Source organism: Aotus nancymaae, unplaced genomic scaffold (assembly GCF_030222135.1).
Source record: "Aotus nancymaae isolate 86718 unplaced genomic scaffold, 86718_ANA_hifiasm-v0.15.2.pri h1tg000089l, whole genome shotgun sequence".
NCBI classification, from domain to species: Eukaryota; Metazoa; Chordata; class Mammalia; order Primates; family Aotidae; genus Aotus; species Aotus nancymaae.
In genome coordinates this window covers 21,730,945-21,746,366 of record NW_026988504.1, presented here as the reverse complement: position 1 = coordinate 21,746,366, position 15,422 = coordinate 21,730,945, and the positions used below count along the sequence as shown (strand labels likewise).

Sequence of the window (15,422 nt, the reverse complement as noted above, 5' to 3'; positions counted from 1 at the left end):
GGTCAAGAGATCGCGACCAACCTGGTCAACATGGTGAAACCCTGTCTCTACTAAAAATACAAAAAATTAGCTGGGCATGGTGGCGTGTGCCTGTAATCCCAGCTACTCAGGAGGCTGAGGCAGGAGAATTGCCTGAACCCAGGAGGCGGAGGTTGCGGTGAGCCGAGATCGCGCCATTGCACTCCAGCCTGGGTAACAAGAGCAAAACTCCGTCTCAAAAAAAAAAAAAAAAAAAAAGGAAATTGAGATCATCCTGGCCAACATGGTGAAACCCCATCTCTACTAAAAAATACAAAAATTAGCTGGGCATGGTGGTGCATACTTGTAGTCCCAGATACTCGAGAGGCGGAGGCAGGAGAATCACTTGAACCCAGGAGGTGGAGGTTGCAGTGAGCCAAAATTGCACCCCTGCACTCCAACCTGGTGACACAGTGCAACCTCATCTCAAAAAAAAAAAAAAAATTTGCCAGGCATGGTGCTACATGCCTACAGTCCCAGCTAGTCAGGAGGCTGAGACAAAAGAATTACTTGCATCTGGAGGCAAAGGCTGCAGTGAGCCGAAATAGTGCCACTCCACTCCAGCCTGGGCGACAGAGTGAGAATCTGTCTACTAAAAAAAAAAAAAGTATATTCCTGAAGGAAAATGGGAGAACTTCAGAGTGCTCCAAACACAAAAATTTGAGAAAATGAGAGCAACACTTGTCTTGTAAACTATTCAACAGAACTTCACCTAGCCTCCAGAGGGCCAGATTAGGAAATTAATTTGGAGTTCCAAAATTCTGAAATCTACATTAGTATGTATTTCCATCTGGGAGTGGTGGCTCACACCTGTAATCCTAGCACTTTGGGAGGCCGAAGCAGGCGAATTGCCTGATGTCAGGAGTTCAAGACTAGTCTGGCCAACATGGTGAAACCCCGTCTCTACTAAAAATACAAAAAAATTAGCCAGGCATGGTGGCATGTGCCTATAATCCCAAGGGAAATACTTGAACCAGGGAGGTGGATATTGCAGTGAGCTGAGATTGCACCACTGTACTCCAGTCTGGGCAACAGAGCAAGACTCTGTCTCACAGAAAAAAAAAAAAAAAAAAAAGGATTTCTGCATATCTGTTTAACCCTGGACAACCTTTAAGCAAAGGCAAAAGACCAAATTAGGAGATAGGAGTATCTCATAGGTTAGTTCTGTCTTCCTCTCTAATTACTAAAAATGTACTTAATAAAACAGCAATATATTTGGATAATTTTTTTTTTTTTGAGACAAAGTCTTGCTGTCACCCAGGTTGGAGTGCAGTGGTGTGATCTCGGCTCACTGCAACCTCCATCTCCCAGGTTCAAGCGATTCTCCTGCCTCAGCCTCCTAAGTAGCTGGGATTACAGGTGCACACCACCATGCCCAGCTAATTTTTGTAATATTAGCAGAGACAGGGTTTTACCATATGGTCAGGCTGTTCTCAAACTCTGGACCTTAAGTGATCCACCCATCTCAGCCTCCAAAAGTTCTGGGATTATAGGCATGTGCCGCTGCGCCTGATCGTTTGGACAATTTAAATACAGAAAATATCAAGAACAGGATGTTGACACCTAAACAGAGGATCATAAAAAACTGATTAACTGGCTGGGTACGGTGGCTCATGCCTGCAATCCTAGCACACTGGGAGCCTGAGGTGGGTGGATCACCTGAGGTCAGAAGTTTGAGACCAGCATGGCCAACATGGTGAAACCCCGTCTCTACTAAAAATACAAATATAAAAATTAGCTGGGCGTGGTGGCACGCGTCTGTAACCTGTTACTTGGGAGGCTAAGGCAAGAGAATTGCTTGAACTCAGGAGGTGGAGGTTGCAGTGAGCAGAGATCTCGACAATGCACTCCAGCCTGGGCGACAGAGCCAGACTCCATCTCAAAAACAGAGAAAAAAAAATTGATTAACTTGGAAACCAAATAGTTCAGAAGCAAGCCTCTTCATCCCGAAGAGGGAGAATTGCTTTGTAAAGAATCACTCCATTTCTGTAATTATATAGGCAGTAGGAAACATAATAATAATAATCAGCCGGGCTCGGTGGCTCACGCCTGTAATCCCAGCACTTTGGGAGGCTGAGGTGGGTACATCACCTGAGGTCAGGAGTTCGAGACCAACCTGGCCAACATGGTAAAACCCCATCTGTACTAATAATACAAAAAATTAGCCAGGTGTGGTAGTGCATGCCTGTTATCCCAGCTAGCTACTCAAGAGGCTGAGGCAGGAGAATCGCTTAAACCTGGGAGGTGGAGGCTGCAGTGAACCAAGATTGCGACATTGCACTCCAGCCTGGGCGACGAGCAAAACTCTGTCTTCCAAAAAAGGAAAAAAAAACCACAACACTCCTCCTCTGTCAATGACTCTTACTCAAACATAGTCACTGGCCCCTAGGATTTGGCCATTAGGCAAAATGAGTGTCCAGGACTTCACGGCAACCACCAGTGGGTACCCTGAAAGACTGATCCTCATTCAGCCAACTTGGATGGCTCTTCTGCGATGCTATGGACAACTTTGGTAAGGCAGGCTTTCCAACTGCCTCAATAATCTTTGAAGCATTAGTTGTGAAGTTCCCATATAACAAAGTTACAGGGAGTAGATATTTACATATCAACTTAAGACTAGTTACTCTTCTGGGCATTTATGAGGGAGACAGCACTGATCCCATTTTCAAGTGAGGAAACTGATGCACATAGTTTATAGAATTTGTCATAAAAGCAAAACACAACACATCTGAAAGGGGAGAGCTGAGGAGGAAGTTGAAAGTCTGGTTGGACAGTAGATGAACAATAGACTCAGCAAGAAAATGACCAGTTTGGCCTCATCATCAGTATTTGGCCTCTGGCCAAGCCAACCAAGTGTGGCAGCACACACAGAAATAGAGCTTGGAGCTCCTAATTTTCAGTTCTGTGTTTTCCTTAGATAACCAGGAGGCCATTAATAAACCGGTTTTATTCCCAATTTTTCTTTTTTTTTGAGACAAAGTCTCACTCTGTTCCCAGGTTAGAGTGTAGTGGTCTGATCTTGGCTCACAGAAACCTCCGCCTCCTGGGTTCAAGCGATTCTCCTGCCTCAGCCTCCATAGTAGCTGGGACTACTGGCGCCTGCAACCACACCTGGCTAATTTTTGTATTTTCTTGTTGTTGTTGTTTTTAGTAGAGATGGGGTTTCAACATTTTGGCCAGGCTGGTCTTAAACTCCTGACCTTGTGATCCACCCACCTCGGCCTCCCAAAGCGCTGGGATTACGGGTGTGAGCCACTATGCCTGGCCTATTCCCAATTTTTCTTAGCAAAGAATTGAAAAGCTTGTGGGTCAATCTTAAAAATAGTAAGTTTCATTTATAAATATTATAAATGAGTAACAAATTTCTGCTGCTGGTACAGTATTTGCCACTTAGTAGCATCCATTACTTCAAAATGGGCCAGGCACCTCACGCCGGTAATCCCAGCACTTTGGGAGGCCAAGGCGGGTGGATCACTTGAGGTCAGGGGTTCGAAACTATCCTGGCCAACATGACAAATCCCCATTTCTTAATTTAAAAAAAAAAAAAAGATTACTTCATAATAATGAATCACAAGTGTCTAGGATCGTCCCCCATTAAATTCTTGACAGAAGACCCAAAAAGATCATTTTTACAAACCTTTTCTGCTCCTATAACTATTTAACTCCTACCAAGTTAGTTAGCTTTTCTTAACTCTTATCTTCTGATCAGTGTAGAGCCAACATGCCGTAGGTCAAAAATCAACCCACAGTAGGAATCAAGTGTACTGATGCTTCAGTTAGGAGTAAGTGGTTCCAGTTTTGGATTGAGAACTCTAGTCAATGGTGATCCCTATTTTGTAAACCAGTTGTAACACATCTGGGGAGCAGAGGGAAACAACATCTAACGCTATGGAGTTGTCACTCCAACTGAAGAAAATTAATAGGAGGAGCAGGACTTCAGTTCTGGAATACTTTTTTTTGAGACGGAGTCTTGCTCTGTTGCCCAAGCTGGAGGGCAATGGTTTGAGGTTCACTGCAACCTCCACCTCCCAGGTTCAAGCGATTCTCCTGCCTCAGCCTCCTGAGTAGCTGAGATTACAAGCACACACCACCACACCTGGCTAATTTTTGTATTTTTAGTAGAGATAGGGTTTTACCATGTTGGCCAGGTTGGTCTCAAACTCCCGACCTCAGGTGATCCGCCCGCCTCAGCCTCCTAAAGTGCTGGGATTACAGGCATAAGCCACTGTGCCAAGTTCAGTAAAACTTTTAATATATTTGCTAGTAAGTCCAAAGGCTTAGGAATGTTTTGACCATCTGTAACTGATGAGACTCATCACAAGGTACCCCACAAAATTCACTGCCAGTCACCCTGCTGTCAGAGCCTCTCCTACTTCAGAGCCTACCTAGGCATAATTTTAACTGACATTTTAGCAACAAAACTTTTATTTGAACATATCCTTGAGCCACAAATCTCTCTGGATTTAGATTTCAAGCAGTAGGAAATAAGATGGTTTAATCTGCAATTCAACAATAGAACTTCACTTCAAACTTCAATCTTTAAGAAGCTGCTACAGCTATAATGTAAGGTTAAGAATTTATTCTTTCAAAGCAGGTCTCCTCAACTCCTAAACGCTACATATATGAAGTAGACAAAAACTGCAGCTTCTATTTTGATAGCATTTAGGATCTACAGAAGTGGTTTTTCAATTATTTGGAATTTCAAAAAATAGAGGTTACCTAGTAACAATGCACCAGTAGCACACAAAATACTCTGATTTTGTTTAGTCTGTGGGAAAAAAAATTCTTTAAAGATTCTGTAATCTTACAAGACTACACTGGAATTACTATAGTTCGTTTTTCCCTCTAGGAGGGCAGTCATTTCTCTAAAAGTTTTGTAAAAATTAGGGCTCGGACTTCAAAATCCAAGCAGATGTTGATGAAGTATACGAAATGGGCCACTCCATTTCTATTTCTGAGTCGCGGCGACTGTGCCCCAGCCCTGTAAAGGGCAAAACCTCATCCCTTTGGTGTAAACTTTCAAGAGAAGTGGGACAGCAGCACACTTTAGGCGTTTCACCAGGAGGCTGGCAACGTGCTACGTCAGGTTGTCCGGAGAATCGGGAGTGGGTGGGCGATATCTTGAGGGCAAGAGCCTCAGGGACCTCCGGGCACCTGACTCGTGAATGTTTCCACGTGCCCCTATCTGGCTGGTCCCAGGGGGGATTAGTGGTTGCTACAGTTAAAGAGGGCTGTGGTTTTTCGCACCCCGGGCGGCGAGATGGCGCTTTGGTGTACGCGAGGTAAGGTGGGTGGGTGCACTGGGATCTCCGCCCTCGGAGCCTCCAGCTGACTCCCACACCGGAGGGACGTGCGGCCAGACCTGCGACCTGCGACCTCCGCCCTCCCCCGCGGCGCCAGCCTCTGGAATCTGGCGTCGCCCCGACCTCGCCAGTCGAAGTGGGAGTCCCGCTCGGCGGTGCCTCGCCGCCATACCCAGGCCGAATGGGGGTTGGGAGGGAAGTCGGCAGAGCTCGGCCTCAGCATCCGCGCCCCTGTGGAAGGACGGCAGAGGGGAGCCGTTTCACCAGCCTCTCCTCTGCTGGAGTCTCGGGAAACACGCGGTAATTACCGAGGAACCCCGCACTCTATGAGAGGCGAGGGTGCGGAGCTGCCGGGACGGTTTGAGGACCGGGCTCAGCCAGGGAGACTCCAACCTTCACCCTCCCCGGCCCCCGGTCCCACTTCCCGCTGTCTCCCGGCGCCACCACTTCAGGCAGCCCACTCGGCCCGGCCTCTCCCCGCGCCCGGACCACCCCCCACGGGGTGCTCTCACTGCGCAGCGAGTCCCTCCGCTGCCTCCTCCCAGCCCAAAATGGCGGCGATGGCCGCCGATCTTCTCGTCGCCTTCCTCAAAGGCCAAGGATCCCTCCGCTCCTGCTGCCCCGCCCATCTCAGCCGGATCTATTTTCCGCCCCGTAAAGATTAACGCCATCAATGAACTCTTTGAGTTCGGAGAAGGCGGGTCCAGTTGTGTCTCCTCACAACTAACCGTTGACAAAAGCGAGAATATTGGCAGAGGACTTCACCAATAAAAAAAAGCAGCGGTGCGCGCGCGGGCTGCCCCCAGCGCAAGGGTAGATGGGTTTTGGAATCTCGGGTGTGGCTGTTGACGTGACAGGCGTTTGGCCCGCTTTTCAGGCTAGAAGAACTACAATCCCAAGCAGGCACCGCGCGTCCAGGCTATCTCCTCCCCCCATCTTAGTGCCCTGAGCGGCTTGACCAGAGCTGCTGCAACTGCAGCAAGACGTAGGGCTCAGGCGTTGGGAATTGCACCGACAGGCAGTCGCACAGAAAGATATACAGATGTAGTGGTGTGCATAGCCCTTGACAGCGAATAATAGGTTAGTTCCACTTTTGCAAAACCTCTTCCCATGACTATTTCCCCTTTTCCAAGAAATCCATCCTTATCCCAGCTAGGTTTCCCTCCCAGCTGCATGTAGCGCTAAGACTTCTTTCCCCTGTCCTCCGTTTCCCTTACTGAGAGGAAGGAGGGAGGCAGGCCAGAACCTTAGAGAAAAAGGCCTTGGCTCCAGGCTTGGCCCAGGTTCTAGCTGTGCTTCTAGTCCTTGGAGCCCAGCTTGGGGAGAAGATTGGGGATGCAGGACTGCATCAAGATTGGGGCCCCTGGAGACAGTGGGAAGGGACTCCTGAGCTTGCTCCGTGTTCTGTCGCCGCCGCAGCCCCGCTGCACTCCAGCCTGCCCAGGCAGTCTCCTTTCCGCTTTGGTGGTTGGGGGAACAAAGCTTACACTTGGCTTCCTGGCTGCCAGCCTGGGCCTCGGTGACTTCCAGGAGGACATGAGCCCTGGTGAGGGACCCGAGGACCAGGACTGGGAAGACGGCCCCTGAATCCCATTTGCCCCCTTTTGCTGGCCGGAGGTGTGAAACCCAGTAGTGGAGGCACCCTTCCGGGGCCTGCATTTGAGAATGAGGGTATGAAGGGCTGAGGTACAAAATGGCTGCCGCTGCCTGGGGAAACAATTCTGGGCAGGCACGCGCCACCACACCCCGCTAATTTTTGTATTCAGAGTTTTCCTGAGAACGTTCCTTCAGGACTTGGGTTTCTGTTGTTGTTCAAAACAGGTGTCACTAGTTCCAGGCGTCTGCAGAAAGATTTGAAACGGAAGATGATGGCCACTTCGAACCAGACTGCCTGTAATGCAGAGTCACCAGCAGCCCTGGAGGAGACCAAGGTAAGCCCTGCCCTCCTGCCCACCCGAGTACCCTGGGCATGAGTCCCACACCTGACATCCGAACTTCTTGTCTCAGATGTGTTGGTAGATTTGGAAAACCAGTATGTTGATGAGTCCCTACTAAGCACTAGGCAATAGGCCAGAATCCCAGTCTATGCTGTTATGAAATGCTAGTAACTTGCCGGGTGCGGTGGCTCACGCCTGTAATCCCAGCACTTTGGGAGGCCTAGGTGGGTGGATCACCTGAGGTCAGGAGTTTGAGACCAGCATGACCAACATGACAAAACCCTGTGTCTAATAAAAATACAAAATTAGCCTGGTGTGGTGATGACACATGCCTGTGATCCCAGCTACTCAGGAGGCTGCTGAGGCAGGAGAATCGCTTGAACCCAGGGGGTGGAGGTTGCAGTGAGCCGAGATTGTGCCATTGCTCTCCAGCCTGGGGGACAGAGGGAGACTCCGTCTCAAAAAAAAAAAAAAAAAAAAAAAAAAGGCTGGGTGAGGTCAGGAGTTCTAGACCAGCCTGGCCAATATGGTGAAACCCTATCTCTCTGTCTCTACTAAAAATACGAAAAAATTAGCTGGACATGGTGGCGTGCGCCTGTAATCCCAGCTGTTTGGGAGGCAGAGGCAGGAGAATTGCTTGAACCTGGGAGGTGGAGGTTGTGGTGAGCCAAGATCACGCCACTGCACTCCAGCCTGGCGACAGAGCAAGACTCTCAAAAAAAAAAAATCCTAATAACCCTTTCAGGTAGGAAATATTTCCAGTGCCCAGAAGCTAAGGTTTTGAGACCTGAAATACCTGTTTTCCAGAATCATGCTGCCTACAAGCAACAGACTCAGGATTTAAACGTAGGGCCTTCTGACAACAGAACCTTGCCTTGACCTCAAGTCCAAAGAGGGTATGGAGGGACTTGGTTGAATGTTTGCATTTTGTCCAGGCTAAGAACCAAGTCTGAAGCAGGAAGAAGCATTATTTCTGGTTCATAATTTGGAATGGACCCAGGCAGGCTATTCACTTGGGACCAGGAGTTCAAGACCAGCCTGGCCAACATGGTGAAACCTCATCTCTACTAAAAATACAAACATTTGCTGGCATGGTGGCACATGCCTGTAATACTAGCTACTTGGGAGGCTGAGGCAGGAGAATCACTTGAACCTAGAATGCAGAGGTTGCACTTAGCTGAGATATACCACTGCACTTTAGCTTGAGTGACAGAGTGAGACTCCATCTCAAAAAACAAACAAGCAAAAAAAAAAAAAAACAGGCCATGAGATTCAGATGTTTCAGGTAACGGAGGCAAGGAAAATTAAAAAAAGAAAAAGAAAAAACACAAAAAACAGGGCAGGCACAGTGGCTCATGCCTGTAATCCTAGCACTTTGGAAGGCCAAGACAGGTGGATCACCTGAGGTCAAGAGTTTGAGACCAGCCTGGCCAACATGGTGAAACCCCATCTTTACTAAAAATTAGCTGGGCATAGTGACAGACACCTATAATCCCAGCTACTCGGGAGGCTGAGGCAGGAGAATTGCTTGAACCCAGGAGGCAGAGGTTGCAGTGAGCCGAGATCAAACCATTGCACTCCAGTCTGGGCGACAGAGCGAGACTTCGTCTCAAAAAGAAAAAAGAAAAAAAACATGAAATTAGCCAGGCATGGTGGTGCATGCCTATAATCCCAGCTGCTTGGGAGGCTGAGGCAAGGGAATCACTTGAACCCAGGAGGCAGAGGTTGCAGTGAGCTGAGATCATGCCACTGCACTCCAGCCTGGGTGACGAAGTGAGACTCTGTTTTAATAATAATAGCTTGGAATGGAGGTAGCGGGTAGGATATAACCTGCGAAAGGGGAGAGAGAAAGATCATATCAGACCCTCAGAGGATGCCCTTTTCCAACCTGGCAACAGGAACCCATTCTTGCCCAGTCCGTGTTCTCTCACTATCCACCCTTACCCATTCTCCCTTAGTCCATGACTTCCTGTAGATGAGCAGGGAGCTTAGGGCAGGGGCCAGAGAGCTTCTGACCCACCCTGCCTGGCCCATTCCATGTTTTCTGGATTGACTGAATTCGGAATTCATGACATGTCAGGGCTACACTGTCCAGCAATGTCACACAGCTTATCTACCGTAGTGGTCATGGTAGTAGAGGGCCAAGTCTTCAAGAGGGAGGGAGCAGGTAGGGTCAGGGTGCCAGGCTTGCTTGGATGGGGGTGGAGGATCCACAGGGCACTTTTACTGAGGGCTGGGAGCATGTGACTGATTGTGCACACCAACAAGCCACCCTGCCTTGGTGTCTCAGTGGCCTTGCCTCTCCCAGGTGGGGCAACAGCTCTGTCTCATTTGGCCCAGCCACTGGTGGAGACAAGGGCTATTGCTTATATTTGGTGATCTCCCTGCAGGTGAAGTAACACCACAAACCCCACATACACACACACTCCACATACACACACACCCCGACATACCTCCTTTTCCCTGAAATCCTCTTCAGGGTCTACACAACACACATGACATGTGCCTGGCTCTTTTTTTTTTTTGAGACGGAGTCTTGCTGGAGTGCAGTGGCGCAATCTCAGCTGGAGTGCAGTGGCGCAATCTCGGCTTACTGCAACCTCCACCTGGGTTTAAGCGATTCTTCTGCCTCAGCCTCCCGAGTAGCTGGGCCCACAGGCGCGTGCCACCACGCCCAGCTAATTTTTAGTAGAGACGAGTTTCACCATGTTAGCCAGGATGATCTCGATCTCTTGACCTCGTGATCCACCTGCCTCAGCCTCCCAAAGAGCTGGGATTATAGGCGTGAGCCACCGCGCCCAGCCATGCCTGGCTCTTAAGGGCTGCATACACCACATTCCTCAATACACACCCCATGTGTACGGACCCATGCTCACATGTCTCTGAACTGTGTTGCATATTATTCAACAACATACCAATGATAGTGGTTATTATTAGAAATCGCCCAAACCACAAACTTAGAGCAACTCATTCCCCATCTCCCACACCCAGTACTCCCACCCTTCCCACAACAGAGATAAACAGATGCCCTGAACATACACTCTCCTGACAGAGCCTTTCCATCTTTTAGATAAGTTCTATAACTCTCTCACTGCAGACTACAGGCTGACCCTCCCTGTCCTTGGAGACGACCTCTTTCCTGCCATTCATATAGGAGAGTGATACCAACTACCAACTTCTGCCTGGAATAAATATGCTCTATATCTTATTTTATTTTGTTTTGTTTATTTTATTTTTTGAGACAGAGTCTCATTCTGTTACCCGGGGTAGTGTGCAGTGGCTCAATCTCGACTCAGTGCAACCTCTGCCTCCCAGGTTCAAGCGATTCTCCTACCTCAGCCTCCCAAGTAGCTGGGATTGCAGGTGCGTGCCACCATGCCCAGCCAATTTTTTTGTATATTTAGTAGAGACAGGATTTTGCCATGTTGGCCAGGTTGGTCTCGAACTCCTGACCTCAGGTGATCCACCCACCTCTGCCTCCCAAAGTGCTGGGATTACAGGCATGAGCCACTGCACCTGGCACACTGCATCTTCTTTACCACAGAAAGAGAGAAGGAAGTCTTATTTTCCCTTTTTTTTTTTGAGACTCCAACTCTGTCACTCAGGCTGGAGTGCAGTGGCGCAATCACGGCTCACTGCAGCCTCAACCTTCTGGGCTCAAGTGATCCTCCCACTTCAGCCTTCCAAGTAGCTGGGACTAAAGGTGCTGACCACCACGCCTGGGTAATTTTTTGTAGAGATGGGGTTTCGCTGTGTTGCCCAGGCTGGTCTTGAACTTCTGGGCTCAAGCGATCCACCCGCCTTTTCTTCCCAAAGTGCTAGAATTACCAGGATGAGCCACTGTGCCTGGCCAGGAGTCTTATTTCCCAATATCTTTTGGATCTCCCTATCTTGTAAGGTTTAGGTCACTTAACAGATATTTACTGAGCACTTTCCTTGTGCTGCACATAGGGATACAGTGGTGACTTGGTCAGACAGATGCATTCTCACAGGAGCAAGACAGATGTTAAATGGCCATATGTGAAATGCTATGTGCTAACTGTGTGACATGATAGAATCAGTAGGAAGGGGAGATGGAGGAGTCTACTTTAGGTAGGGTGGTCAAGGAGGGCCTGGCCTCCCTGAGGAAGTGACATTGGAGCTAAGCTCTAAAAGATGAAAAAAAGGTGGCCAGGCACGGTGGCTCACGCCTGAATCCCAGCACTTTGACAGGCCAAGGTGGGTGGATCACCTGACGTCAGGAGTTTGAGACCAGCCTGGTCAACATGGTGAAACCCTGTCTCCACTAAAAATACAAAAAATTAGCTGGGTGTGGTGGTGGGCGCCTGTAGTCCCAGCTACTTGGGAGGTTGACGCAGAAGAATTGCTTGAACCCAGGAGGCGGAGGTTGCAGTGAGTTGAGATTGTACCACTGCACTCCAGCCTGGGCAACAGAATGAGACTCTGTCTCAAAAAAAAAAAACACCCAGGCACAGTGACTCATGCCTATAATCCCAGCACTTTGGGAGGCTGAGGCGAGCAGATTACTTGAGGTCAGGAGTTCCAGACCATCTTGGCCAACATGATGAAACCCCATCTCTACTAAAATACAAAACAAAAAATTAGCTGGGTGTGGTGGTGTGCGCCTGTAGTCTCCACTACTCGGGTGGCTGAGGCAGAAGAATTGCTTGAACCCAGGAGGCGGAGGTTGCAGTGAGCCGAGGTGGCGCTGCTGCACTCCTGGGTGCAGAGCAAGACTCTGTCACACTCACACACACACACACAGACACAAAACATGAAAAAAAGTCAGCCATGCAAACAGCTGGAAGCAGGATCAGCAACATAATTTGTGGGGCCCAGTGCAAAAGGGCATCTTGTTCAAAAATTATTAAAAAGTTAAAGACAGTGGCCAGGTATGGTGGTACATGCCTGTAGATCTAGTTACTTGGGAGGCTAAAGCAGGAGGATAGCTTGAGCCCAGGAGTTTGAGGCTACATACAGTGAGTTATTATTGTACCACTGCATTTCTGCCTGGGCAACAGAGTGAGACCTTGTCTCCAAAAATAAGTTGTGTTTTGTTTGTTTGTTTTCTTTTGTTTTGACATGGAGTCCAGCCTGGCCAACATGGTGAAACCCCATTTCTACTAAAAATACAAAAATAAGCCAGGCGTGGTGGCACATGCTTATAATCCCAGCTACTTGGGAGGCTGAGGCTGGAGAATTCAGGAGGGGGAGGTTACAGTGAGCCAAGGTTGCGCCATAGCACTCCAGCTTGGGCGACAGAGTGAGACTCCATCTCAAAAAACAAAATAAAAAATAAAGATTTGTTTTTGTTTTGTTTTTTTGAGATGGAGTTTTGTTCTTGTTGCCGAGGCTGGAGTGCAATGGCACAATCTTGGCTCACCGAAACCTCTGCCTTCTGGGTTCAAGGGATTCTCTTGCCTCAGCCTCCCGGGTAGCTGGGATTACAGGCCTGCACCACCACACCCAGCTAATTGTTTTGTATTTTTAGTAGAGACAGGGTTTCTCCATGTTGGTCAGGCTGGTCTTGAACTCGCAACGTCAGGTGATCCACCCGCCTCGGCCACCCAAAGTGCTGGGATTACAGGCGTGAACCACTGTGTGTGGCTTTTTTTTTTTTTAAAAAAAACAAAAAGTTTAAGACAAGGACAGCATGAAGCCAGGTGCAGGGCCTCTGTGGGACTGCACAGGTCACCTGCTCATGAAGCCAGTTCTGTTTGAAAGTTAGGTTTTCTGAGAAGAGGGAAGAGCAGGTGCCATTTGGGCTTCTGATTAAGCAAATGCATCAAGATCCATCTTCTATCCCAGTTTTCTCCTTCCCCTACTTTACTCATTTGGACAGTATTTATGGAACTCCTACTCAGCACCAGGTATTATTCTAGGCATTGAAATTACAGAGTGAAACCCACAGGCAAAATTCCTGCTGTCACCATGAGTTTACTTGGGGAAGGCTGGGGGACAGACAGTAGACAGGTAACTTTGTAAACAAATGGTTGCAAAAGGGTGAGGGGCTAAGAGTGACCAAGTTAGCTGAGTGTGGGAAGATTGGCTTCACGCTGGGTAGAGAGGGAAGGGTTCCATCTCCAGGGACAGGCTGTCTGATCCATCCTTCTTCCTCCTCTCTCTTTTTAGACCTCTGGTGCCCCAGGGAGCCCCCAAATACCCCCTGAGCCTCATGACTCTGGTGGTTCCCTGCCTCTGACACCCCGGATGGAGAGCCACTCAGAGGATGAAGATTTTGCTGGCGCTGTTGGAGGCCTGGGCTGGAACAGTAGGAGTCCCTGGACCCAGAGCTCAGGGGGCTGCTCAGCAGAGGCCGTATTGGCCCGGAAGAAACACCGTCGGCGGCCGTCGAAGCGCAGACGGCACTGGCGGCCCTACCTGGAGCTGAGCTGGGCTGAGAAACAACAGCGGGATGAGAGGCAGAGCCAGAGGGCGTCCCGGGTCCGAGAGCAGATGTTCGCCAAAGGCCAGCCCGTGGCCCCCTACAACACCACCCAGTTCCTGATGAATGACCGAGACCCAGAAGAGCCCAACTTGGATGTGCCCCCTGGGGTCTCCCACCCAGGTTCCAGTGGGGAGAGTGAGGCCGGGGACAATGACGGGCAGGGCCAAGTGCACGGCGAGTTCCAGCAGAGGGACTTCTCCGAGGCTTACGAGCGCTTCCGCACCGAGAGCCTGCATGGCCGCAGCAAGCAGGAGCTGGTGCGAGACTACCTGGAGCTGGAGAAGCGGCTGTCGCAGGCCGAGGAGGAGACCAGGAGGCTGCAGCAGCTGCAGGCATGCACGGGCCAGCAGTCCTGCCGCCAGGTGGAGGAGCTGGCCGCCGAGGTCGAGAGGCTCCGGACTGAGAACCAGAGGCTTCGGCAGGAGAACCAGACGTGGAACCGAGAGGGCTGCCGCTGTGATGAGGAGCCGGGTACCTAGGGGTGCCCCCGAGCCTGGTGGACACAAGGAGGTGGTCTTATTTCATGCACACTCAGGTCAGCTGGGTCTCAAGGAGGCAGGCGGCAGATGAAAACCACCCTCAACACCCTGCGCCCCCTGAGAACAGCTAAATCTATTCAGACTCCCACCTCACCATTTTCACAGTTGGTTCTTCCGTGTCAGCTTACTTTTTACAGAGAAATTAAATGGTCTTGGTGGGACCAAATGGCGAGTGTCTAGGATTGATTTCACTTGGGCTGTTCTGAGAAACAAAACATTTGCCCCACAGAGGTCTGAGTGGGGCCCCAGTCCCCGCTGTCCCAAGCCTGGCGTGCCAAGGTCTCCAAGTTACCTGAATCCTGCTCTGTTGGTGTTGGAGCAATCAGCTGCATGGAAGGTTTTCTAGGTGGGAGGGAGCTCAGTCAGGAGCCCCCAGTTTCAGCCAGATCGCTGTGAGGAGCTTCGAGCTTTCCCTGGAAGAGAGAGAGCGGGGGTTTTGGAGAAGGCCCAGGCCCAGGGATTCCTTGAGAGTTTGCTTCTGAGCTCCCTGTATTCTCCTCCTCGCAGTTTAAACACTGAAGTGGGAGGGATCTGGGTGCCTTCTGTCTCTTTGTTCTTAACACCCCCCAACCGTGACCCCTCTCTGCAGGGGGTTGGGCCCAAGGTTAGTCATCACATGTTTGTGTTTGTCCCCTTACCTCCCGAGGGTACTAAGGGAGATGCTCTCCTGATAGGAAATAAAGTCAAGAGGCAGAGGCGGGCAGCGCATGGATCCCCTTAGAGCAGAGCAGCCTGGTTCTCCTGGTGCCTGCCATGCATCTGTGCGTCCTGCTCCTCTCCGCCTCACCACATGGGTGTGAATTCCCTGTGAAGTGTGTGAGGCCCTAGCCTGTCTGTACATCAGAGAGAGCTGGGTCAGCCTGAGTAACGCAGATACCACCAGCCAGCACCGGGCTCTGAGAACGAGCTCACTCACTCCTTCACACTCAGGCCCACCCTTCCCCAGACACCCTGTCTTTTCCATCCCCTCCTGGTACCCTTGGCAGGCAGGCGTTGGTGTCAGGCAGCAATGAACAGGGATAACTAGTGGTGGCAGAGGAAATTAGTCAACTCACCAGTGAGCTAGTGCTGGCTCTGCCACCAGGCAAGGGGAGGGGCAGAGGCCTGGCGGCTCAACCTAGCTTCCCTTCCAGGCCCTCATCTTGACAGGCCACATTGGGCAAGACAAGACTCAGCC

At 50.0% G+C, this 15,422-nt stretch overlaps 1 protein-coding gene across 3 annotated transcripts; it reads left to right on the top strand.

The window, feature by feature from the left end:
* The first annotated feature begins 4,551 nt into the window (after positions 1–4,551).
* Positions 4,552–14,415, top strand: HEXIM2 (HEXIM P-TEFb complex subunit 2). 3 transcript variants are annotated; one of them, XM_012444054.2, is made up of 3 exons: positions 4,552–5,300; positions 7,143–7,252; positions 13,391–14,415. In XM_012444054.2, the coding sequence occupies exons 1-3, from the start codon at positions 5,279–5,281 to the stop codon at positions 14,183–14,185; spliced, it is 927 nt and encodes a 308-aa protein (XP_012299477.1). In that variant the 5' UTR covers positions 4,552–5,278; the 3' UTR covers positions 14,186–14,415. The 3 variants fall into 3 exon arrangements, with proteins under 3 accessions (XP_012299477.1, XP_012299479.1, XP_012299478.1); XM_012444056.2 differs by having other exon boundaries at positions 4,552–5,621; XM_012444055.2 differs by lacking the exon at positions 4,552–5,300 and adding an exon at positions 5,900–6,401.
* Positions 14,416–15,422: the final 1,007 nt, after the last annotated feature.